Source organism: Suncus etruscus, chromosome 11, assembly GCF_024139225.1.
Source record: "Suncus etruscus isolate mSunEtr1 chromosome 11, mSunEtr1.pri.cur, whole genome shotgun sequence".
NCBI classification, from domain to species: Eukaryota; Metazoa; Chordata; class Mammalia; order Eulipotyphla; family Soricidae; genus Suncus; species Suncus etruscus.
Window position 1 is genome coordinate 85,764,303 of NC_064858.1, and position 10,223 is coordinate 85,774,525.

The window sequence follows — 10,223 nt, forward strand, 5'->3', positions numbered from 1 at the left end:
GTCATGAACCTGTCTGATTTTTTTAAGAGGGGGGACACACCTAGCACTGCTCAGGCTCTGCACTCAAAAATTACTGCTGGTAGGTTCTGGGAACTATATGAGATACTGGGAATCAAACTCAGATTGGCCATATATAAGGCAATCACCCTATCCACCACCATGCTATTTATCCTACTGCCAATTATCTGTCTTCTTGAGTGTACATATGCCCAAAATATCTAAAAAGTAGTTAGCTATAGTAAAGTCAAGGGATGACCAAGGTGATAATAAAAATTATGTCCTGTTCTAAGGGGACTGATGGGGCCTTCAAGAAAAGTGCAGAAGTAATGGTACTTATTTAATTCATGACCAAGTTGCCCTAGATACAATGTTAAGTCCATACATTAGAGCAGGGGTCCTCAAACTTTTTAAACAGGAGACCAGTTCACTGTCCCTCAGACTATTGGAGGATCTGACTATAGTAAAAACAAAGCTTATGAATGAATTCTTATGCACACTGCATATATCTTATTTTGCAATGAAGAAACAAAACAGATACAAATACAATATGTGGCCTGCAGGCCATAGTTTGAGGACCACTGCATTAGAGAATAAGCAAGAGGCTGTCTAATTATGATATGGGGGGGCAGGCTGACATTCTAAAATAGAATAGAAAATAAGAGATCTTGAGAGAAAAGGAGAAGGCTCAAAACAATAGTGACTAGGAAATGTTGATTAGTGTCTTAGTTGACCAGGCAAAGATCCTGCCTATAGAGACCAGGGAAGACACAAAGGGCTGGGACACATGCTTTTCTTAAAAGACATAGTTTGAGGGGCCGGAGAGATCGAATGGAGGTAGGGCTTTTGCCTTGCATGCAAAAGACGGTGGTTTGAATCCCTGCATCCCATATGGTCCTCTGAGCCTGCCAGGAGCAATTTTTGAGTGTAGAACCAGGAGTAACCCCTGAGTGCTGCTGAGTGTGACCCAAACAAAACAAAACAAAAACAAAAAAGGCATTGCTTGATCACTAACTGTTGTGATCTCTGGAGTCAGAGTGGGAATAGTGTCCTCTACCACCATGTAAGCCTACATCAGTAAAAATCTAAGCTTTGACAATTCTTTCACTGAGCCCCAGGGATTCAGAGTTGATTCAAGAGTCCTTGAGAAGCTCAAACCTGCTGGACCCAGAGTCTGCCTACTTCAGGGACACAGATATAGCAGAGAGCCTGCCTCTATACTGAAGGAGGATGAGGATTTGCTAACACCAAGATCCCCATCTCATGCCATGAACCACTAGAAATGATGACTACCAGACTTTCAATGCCACATGTTGTTGATTGATCACTTCTCTCGATGTTTGGAGCCAATGGCTAGAAGGAAGGGAAATCAATTGCTGATTATTTTTGTGTATTTGCTTTCTCCCCTTAATAGTAAGACTAAGGTGGTTTCCAGGTTCAAAAACATACCATTTTTTACTCTGACCTGAAAGACATCCTTGCATTTTTTTTTGTATTCCAGATGACCCAATCCCCTTGTGGAAATTATGCCCTCTTGGTTAAACTTGAACCACTTTTACCAGTTTGTAGGCACAGTAGTTGCCTATTCAGTAGACCTGACAGGACTCCTATCCTTGCTGAAGGAAATAAATGTCCAAGTCTGGAACACCTCTAGTCCTGGCGTAGCCAAAGCCATTGTTCTATATCAGACATCCTACAACACTGCAAGTGCTCGCTTCGGCAGCAGATATACTAAAATTGGAACGATACAGAGAAGATTAGCACAACACTGCAAGTGTTAGCCATCTAAAACAACCATTACTCATTAGCTCCTGAGGCCATTGGTATCACTAAATCTATGAAGACAGGACCTTCGAAGGGATTGATGATCTTGAATATCCCCAGAAAATTATCATATTGGTGAAGTCCAAGGAATATTCTAGGAATCCATTATTAGTTAAGGAAAAATAAAGCTTGACTCTCTAAAGAAAGGCCCTCACTGAAGGCACCCCAGTCAGCAAATTTGAAGGGAACTTGGAGAATTTGGCCCATGATCCAGCCTTGTTGATGATAGATACTTTCATTTAGTGATATAAAAAGAGCCTTTAAAAAAGTGGCATAGGTTCCATTAAGTGGGAAGCACAAAAATAAAACACCTTCATTGTAAGGGGCCATGGGATAGTCAGGATGTCTCCCTGTGGTGATTCTTGGCATCCAATTGATGAACAAAAGCCTCTCAGATTACTCTAATATACCCAACTTAAATCTAATATACCAATATAGTTTAGGTCACTTTAATAACTAAGGGAGATTACTGTATGACTTAGAAATGAAAAATTAAGTTCCAATCAAATAATTAAGCAGAGTCCCAAGAAATTGAGTCAGACAGATAGACTAACAGTGAGGTCCTTTTTGTGACTCAGAAAGCTTTTTCTTTTTCTTTTTTTTTGTTGGGGTCACACCCGGTGATGCTTGTGGTACTCCTGGCTATGTGCTCAGAAGTCACTCCTGGCTTCGGGGACCATATGGGATGCCAGGATTGAACCGAGGCCCGTCCTGTGTCAGCCACGTGCAAGGAAGATCCCCTACCACTGTACTATTACTCTGGTCCCAGAAGGGCTATTTTCATACCAAGGTCAGGGCACTCAGAGGTAGAGAGGTCTTTCAGTCACCCCAGCTGGACTCTGCCTAGTGACACAGTCCAAAGAAACTGAGGCAGATCAGAAAGACCAGAAGTGGGGGTCCTCGTGATGTCTCAGAAACATTTTCACAGTCAGGTCAGTGTGACCCAAGGGAAAAACGAAGCTCCAGGATAAGAAGGGGAGGGGGGTCTTCCAGCCATGCCACCTTGGCTCTACTTTGCTCTGCAGCTGTGCATTTCTTCCAGTCAATAAGCCTCAACTCAATATATAAAAAACACCACAACACTGCAATAGTCACAATGGGAAAGCAACACAGACCTCACCACACGTAGCGAAGGGAAGATGATAGTTCTGCAGATTCCATTAGTATCAGCCATCTTTATAGCCTCTGTTAAGGACTTGAGAGAGAGGAAATGTTGAGGATGTTCAAGAACTCAAAAAACAAAAACAAAACAAAACAAAACAAAAACAAAACCATAAAACAGATAAGAAGACTCAAGAAAGTAGAAATGAAATGGGAAAATCTCAGACAGAAATGACAGAGCTCAAATAACCAAGCAGATAGCAGAAACAAGTCAGAGCCATTGTGTTGTATGTATAGAAACCTTGGTCCCTGTATAGGGGGAGAGTTAAACAGAGCAAACAAAAAGAGAGCAGGGAAGGATACAAAAGGAAAAGAGACAAGGGTGGTGAGAAGGAACTATGAAAGCTTACAAGGAGAACAAAATAGCAATAGTGATTGCTGTTCAGGATGAGGATGTTCTTGTTTCTGTGACAGCAGTAGTTTGCAGAAAGATACCTATAGGAGATCTTAAATAAAGTGCTGTACAAAAATGACCTGTATCTCTGAAGATGTCAGGTGGGCTGTGAGTTTAATTTATATGCTGTCTACAAGAACTCAAACTAGTTGGTACCTTAATGGTAGCACGAACCAAGCATGCATGATAGGTCCAAGAATTATAACAGTGTAATTGCAAAAATCCTTGCTTAGTAAAACAGTGCCCTTTGCCTCAACTACCCTAATTAGATTATATCATCCAGGTGGAAGCTACAGGGCAGGAAAACTAACAGTGCTTTTCAAACCCTAATCCTCTCTCGATTTTAAACACCAAATAAAAACCTTGAAAAGCCTGGACCTAAAAGCAAAATGTATAAAAGGTCACTGAGGTCTGATATTATGGGATGATAGTTGTGGTACTACTGATTTTATAAAACCACAGTGCTTGTTCCCCCAATTTTTTTTTTTTGGCCCTCTTGATCTGGAGAAATAAACTGGCAGTTGTGTTCGCTACTCTGTTGTGTGATTATCTTCACACCAAGCAAACAATGTTAGACATTTCTCACAGACACTCCCAAAAGTTATCAGATAAAGTATATATTTTTTCAGTTTCATTCCTAATTAAAAAAAAGCAAACACTGGTGAAGGGGGATTTTCTTTCTTTCTTTTTCTTTTTCTTTCTTTTTTTTTTCTTTCTTTCTTTCTTTCTTTCTTTCTTTCTTTTTCTTTCTTTCTTTCTTCTTTCTTTCTTTCTTTCTTTCTTTCTTTCTTTTTCTTTCTTTCTTTCTTTCTTTCTTTCTTTCTTCTTTCTTTTCTTTTCTTTCTTCCTTTTCTTCTTCTTTCTTTCTTTCTTCCTTTCTTTTCTCTTCTTTCTCCTTCTTTCTTTCTTCCTTTCTTCCTTTCTTCTTCTTCTTTCTTTCTTTCTTCCTTCCTTCCTTCCTTCTTCCTTTCCTTCCTTCCTTCTCCTTCCTTCCTTCCTTCCTTCTTCTTTCTTTCTTTCTTTCTTTCTTCTTCTTCTTTCTTTCTTTCTTTCTTTCTTTCTTTCTTTCTTTCTTTCTTTCTTTCTTTCTTTCTTTCTTTCTTTCTTTCTTTCTTTCTTTCTTCTTTCTTTCTTCTTCCTTCCTTCCTTCCTTCCTTCCTTCCCCTTCCTTCCTTTTTTCTTTCTTTCTTTCTTTCTTTCTCTTTTCTTTCTTTCTTTCTTCTTTCTTTCTTCTTTTTTTCTTTCTTTCTTTTCTCTTTCTTTCTTCTTTTTTTTCTTTCTTTCTTTCTTTCTTCTTCTTTCTTTCTTTCTTTCTTTCTTTCTCTTTCTTTCTTCTTTCTTTCTTTCTTTCTTTTCTTTCTTCTTTCTTTCTTTCTTTCTTTCTTTCTTTTCTTTCTTTCTTTCTTTCTTAACTGAAACCCAACTACAAAGATATTTGTAATCATTGTGCTTAAATAAAGATTTTTTTTCCCCTTTTGGGGCCACATCCTGTGACGCTTAGGGGTTACTCCTGGCTTTGAGTCTATGCACTCAGAAATCGCTCCTGACTTGGGGGACCATATGGGATCCAGGGATCGATCCCAGGTCAGTCCTGGGTCAGCTGTGTGCAAGGCAAACAGCCTACTGCTGTGCTATCGCTCTGTTCCCATAAAGATATTATTTAAAAATAATAGTAAGTTGAGATCCTTCAATAGGGGAGACATTTTACATTTGAGTTATACTACAAAGAGGCAAAGTGTATATCCTGAGGAATCAACAACATTTACACTTTCAGATATCATGCAGCAAATATTCCAGGTGTGTAAAAAATGCAATCCCTGGTAAAAGATGGTTACACATAAAATATGTTAGAAGTTTGCCCAGTCTCACTTATTAATGATGCCATTTTTTATCAGAATACCTTCAAAAAGAGACCGATATCATATATTACATAGGATTTTACTAGGCATCTCCTTCATCTTCCTCCTTCTCCTCCTCTTTTTTTTTTTTTTTTTTTTTCTGTTCTTATAATCCAGCAGTGCTCAGGGCTTATTTCTGGCTCTATGTTCATGGGTCACTCCTGGCAGGCTTAAAGGGTCATTAGAGGGGCCAGAGTTTAAGCTTAAATTGACCACATGAAAGGTCTACCACACTGTGCTATTTTTATATCATAGTCAGCATTTTAGTACTCAAATAAATGTTATATTTTTCTTAAAAAAAAGTTCCAAGCAGGGCCCGGAGAGATAGCATAGTGGCATTTGCCTTGCAAGCAGCCAATCCAGGACCAAAGGTTGTTGGTTTGAATCCCGGTGTCCCATATGGTCCCCCGTGCCTGCCAGGAGCTATTTCTGAGCAGACAGCCAGGAGTAACCCCTGAGCACTGCCGGGTGTGGCCCAAAAACAAAACAAAACAAAAACAAAACAAAACAAAACAAAACAAAAAAAAAGAGTTCCAAGCATTTATCACTGACAAAATTTTATTTCTCAAGTGGTGAGAGTGCACCAGATTTTCCAGGATGAGAGATTCCCCCCACTAAAATCCTCCAGGCATTTATAGGATGCTCCAGGAAGGGGTGCTACCAGGGATGGGAATGGGATGGCCAGGGAAGCCTATTTCAGTGAAGATTGTCAGTGTCTTCCAACAGAGCAAATTTTAATGAGAAGCTTTCAGACATGATCTCACAAGTGGTGTCTTGGTCCCATATTTTCTATTTTATTTTCAAGTTCAAATTAAGGTAAATTCTTTAATGCAAAGCAAACTACACTGGGGTTTGTGTCTACTGGGCCTCAAAGGAAATATGTTCTAGGTGATCATTTTTTTTTTGGAATTTTCTGCCTCTGAGAATCCATTATGAAGGAAGATGAAAAATGAGGATATATCTATGTTTTCTTTTGTTCAGGAGGTAAAGCCTGAACTGTAGCTAGGGCTGAAGCTCCATATGCTGATCAAATCCTCCCAAATGGTATCTTCAGGGGAAAAAAGGGATCATGATATTCTGAGATATTAGTATCTACTTAAGAAATAGGTCAGATATGTGTACTAGTGAGTCTCTATTTCTCATCCCTGAGTAAAAATACTATGAAGAATCCCAAGGGAATTGAAGGGAAATGTAATAGTGTAAGCCTGGAGACAAGATAGAATCTCTCTATTCTGTTTTCCTCATATGATTTATTGTTTTACTTACAAAATAGTAAACTTCATTTTATGATGTACTCCTGTATACCCCTCAAATGGCCTTGATAGGCCTTGAACAGATAGTAAATTTGATGATGGCATCCGCCAAACATGTGGGCAAGTGGCTCAGGGGGAAGAAGAACAATTTGGCATCCCAGCCAGCGACATATCGGGTGCGAGGATGACAGGCAGTCAGGGCATGTTCCATGCAGTTTGTTGCCAAGGACAGATCTTGAGACAAATATGGTGCTAACAATTTTTGCAATTTCAAGGCTGTACAGAAAGAAAAAAAATTGAAATACAATATTTTATCCCAGATTTTGGATGAACTTATAGAAAATCTTTAAAAATGGGAATGACCCTCTTCTCAAAATGATGGTTTAAATAGATTTTATGGACTTCCTCTGAGAATTTCCCAAATCTATCCCAGAAACACTCTCTACATGCGTTCACTGTGATTGTACATCCAAGCATAGTTCACTACCCTCTCAGAGGTGTCTCAAACATTACAAATCTAGTTCCTAAACCATCAGTTCTAACACTGGATTGCCATAAATTGAGGAATTTATAGACCCTCCCCACAGTCCAGTGTTCACTTACTGTTTGCCAGATAATTTTTTCCATAGGCCTCCTTGATCTCTTCACTGGCATGGTCCCAAGCATACTGGGAGCTCTGAGAAAGGTTCTCAATGTCTGTCAGATAGGTTTTGAAGTAACCAGGCTGAACTACAATCACTTTAACTCCAAAGAAGGAGAGCTCCCTCCTGCAAATACACAGTACAGAGATGAAGTTAAATATCTTAGAAGAAAAAAACCAAACAAACAATACCACAAAAATTACATAAGCCTCATAACCCTCATCGGTTGAAATGGGATGGACTAACATCCTAGAAGTTAAAGTGCAGAATCTTGGTAAGAAAACCTGTATAAGCATTTTGCAGAATTTTTATCTTGGACAGAAGGGTTCTACACGTTCCTATTTCCAACATATACAAAAGTATTAGCACTAAAGGCTGTGTCTCCTGCAGCTTGAGAGGTGAGCTCACCATTTCCATCCCTCTTCCTTTATCAACTCTCACATGTCAGGTCAAGGGAAAACATAGTCTTGCCCTCATACTACATTGCACTCTCAGACATTCCCAAGAATATCCATTAGAGTCATAGGCTCTAAACCCATCTCAAAGTTTCCTTAATTTGAATATCAGGGACATGATACCATGGGGTAAATTGTCCCTATTCCAGTTCTCTTCAGACTCTTTATTAAGTCCTCTTTTAAGAAAGAAAGTGGAATCAGACTGAACAGGCCTGGGTTCTATTTATATGCCCAGACACAGAAAGGGATGTCTCAAAGCAAATGGTGCTAATAATTCAGTGGGTAGGGCATTTATCATGCATGCAATCAAACCATGTTTAATCCCTGGCATATGGTCCCTGAACCCACCAGAAGTAATTTTTGAGCAGAGCCAGGAGTAATTTGGGTGTGGCTCAATCCCCCCCCCCAAAAGAAGAAAGAGCCAGCAAGTTGGTGATGTAAGGACTCCCCAAAAAGATTTCGTACAATAGCAGCAGGAGACTCACAGGATAGTGCCCTCTACCCTTACCTGAGTGTGTCCGAGAAGGCCTCAAGACCAAACTTGGATATGCAGTAACCACCACCTATAAGGGCCACCCGGCCCCCAATACTGGAGATGTTGACCACACGGCCCTTGGCCTTCCTGATTAGGGGCATCAGGCTAAGGGTCACCTCAATTAACCCCAACAGGTTCACATCCAGTATTTTCATGAAGTCTTCTTTGAACAACCACTCATTGGGAGCTGATGGGTCTGAAATGCCAGCATTGTTTACTAGACCCCAGAGACCTGGACACAAAGGATGAGAGAGCAAATATGTGGATGTCTTGGAGGCCACAGCTGAGATTCCCAAACCTTAGGCTGAAAAGACTAGGAGCATTTATATGGATAATGGACAGAAGAGAAGCCACTGGGATGCCTGCCAGGCAGGAAGTTCAGGCCCTGTCAACTTCTGGAAGAGAAAAGGACCTGAGCCTTTGAGTCTCAGAAACCAAAGTTGTAGCTGCACATTTATAAACATTCCCCCTGCATTTCCATGTGTCTTCACAGCTCTGACAGTGAGTGAACCACAAATATCAAGTAAAGAAAGAGTCAGATTATGAAGAAAGTAGATGACCAGATGAAAGATCACACTATGGATAAAGGCAACACACCTCTTAAAGGTATTTGACTTTACTGAGGAAATTTCAAAGACTTAGCGATGGCAGGTGAAAGTGGATATAGACCATCTTTGGACATTTCTGATCACCAGCAAAAGAAAGTGCTGAGATCAACAAGCAAAACCAGCAACACCCCCAAGTCAGCATACAAATCTCCAAACAAACAATAGTTTCACAATCCTTTAATAAAATCCTGATCTGGAGCCAGACAGATGACTATCTAAGAAGTCTGGGCCAATCTGCATGCACAGGGAGCTCCTTTTGAGCATGGAGGTTAGTTCAGAACTCTGAAACAATAGGCTCTGAGAATCATCTCAGTGGTCTTACTGGTCCTGGCATGTACCAACCAAAGTAACAATTCCTTACTAGTTTCTAAAAATTTTTTAGTGTATAAACTCTTGAGAGTCTTCCCTCTACCAATAACAAAATTCATTCTAATTAAAAAAAAAATTCTGGGGGGGGACGTACACCTGATGATGCTCAGGGCTTACTCTGGGCTCTGTCTGTGCTAAGAAATTGCTCCTGGCTTGGGGGACCATATGGAACACTGGGGATTGAACCCAGGTCCGTCCTGGGTCAGCAGTGTACAAGGCAAAAACCCTACCACTGTGCTATCACTTTGGCCCCAATTAATCCTAATTTTATCTGAGGAGCATATAAAATAAATGAAAAGCCTGTTGAGTGAGGACACAGCATAAGAACAACTTGCAGAGGGACTCCCCAGAACCTCAGTGCAGGGTGCTGATCAATAACAAACAACAACAAAAAAAGAGGCTCAGGCTGGGAGTCTGGTGAGTGAGAAAAGCTCATGGAATTAAAGTTTAAAAGTCCCCAAATTCTGCTCAGGGAGCATATTCAGGTCTACCCTTCAGACTCAGACTAGAGAAGCCATTGGTACCTTTGTCTCCTATGTGATCCTTCACCCATTGGGTGACCGCAGCAACGTTGTCTGACTTGGTAACATCCAGGATCACGGTTTCCAGCCTGTCTGAAGTCTGTGCCTTCAGTCTCTCGGCCCCCTTCTCAGTCAGACACGCAGCCAGCACCCTCAAGCCCTTTAGATCCAGCTGCCTGGCTAGCAGGTTCCCGAAGCCTATGTCACAGCCTGTAATGAAAACATACTTATCCTGAAGCTGGTCCACTATTTGCCTCTCCCGATACCAGCGCACAATGTGGTACAGAGCTACCAGAGCTACCAGGTATAGCCACATGGTGTGCAGACAGTCAAGCCAGATTTCCCCATGTGTAGCAAAGTGATATTTAAGGCTAGGATGTAGTCTGTATATCAGCCTGCAGGCTTTTTGGCAGGGGCTCCTCAGATTTTTCATTCCCCAAATTAGTAAAATTCTGGCTCATTCTATACCCCAAGAGACCATTTCTCATCCACACAAGCCAATTTCACAATAATGGAGGATTAATTCCCTCTTCTATCTTTTGTCTACACCTGAAACTCCACCACAAG

General features: G+C 40.7%; 1 protein-coding gene across 1 annotated transcript; it reads right to left on the minus strand.

The window, feature by feature from the left end:
* Positions 1-6,582: 6,582 nt before the first annotated feature.
* Positions 6,583-9,972, minus strand: LOC126023017 (retinol dehydrogenase 16-like). The gene is made up of 4 exons (XM_049784061.1): positions 9,660-9,972; positions 8,132-8,390; positions 7,131-7,294; positions 6,583-6,803 (listed from the first exon to the last, which is right to left on the minus strand). Exons 1-4 carry the CDS (start codon positions 9,970-9,972, stop codon positions 6,583-6,585), a joined length of 957 nt encoding a protein of 318 aa, XP_049640018.1.
* Positions 9,973-10,223: the final 251 nt, after the last annotated feature.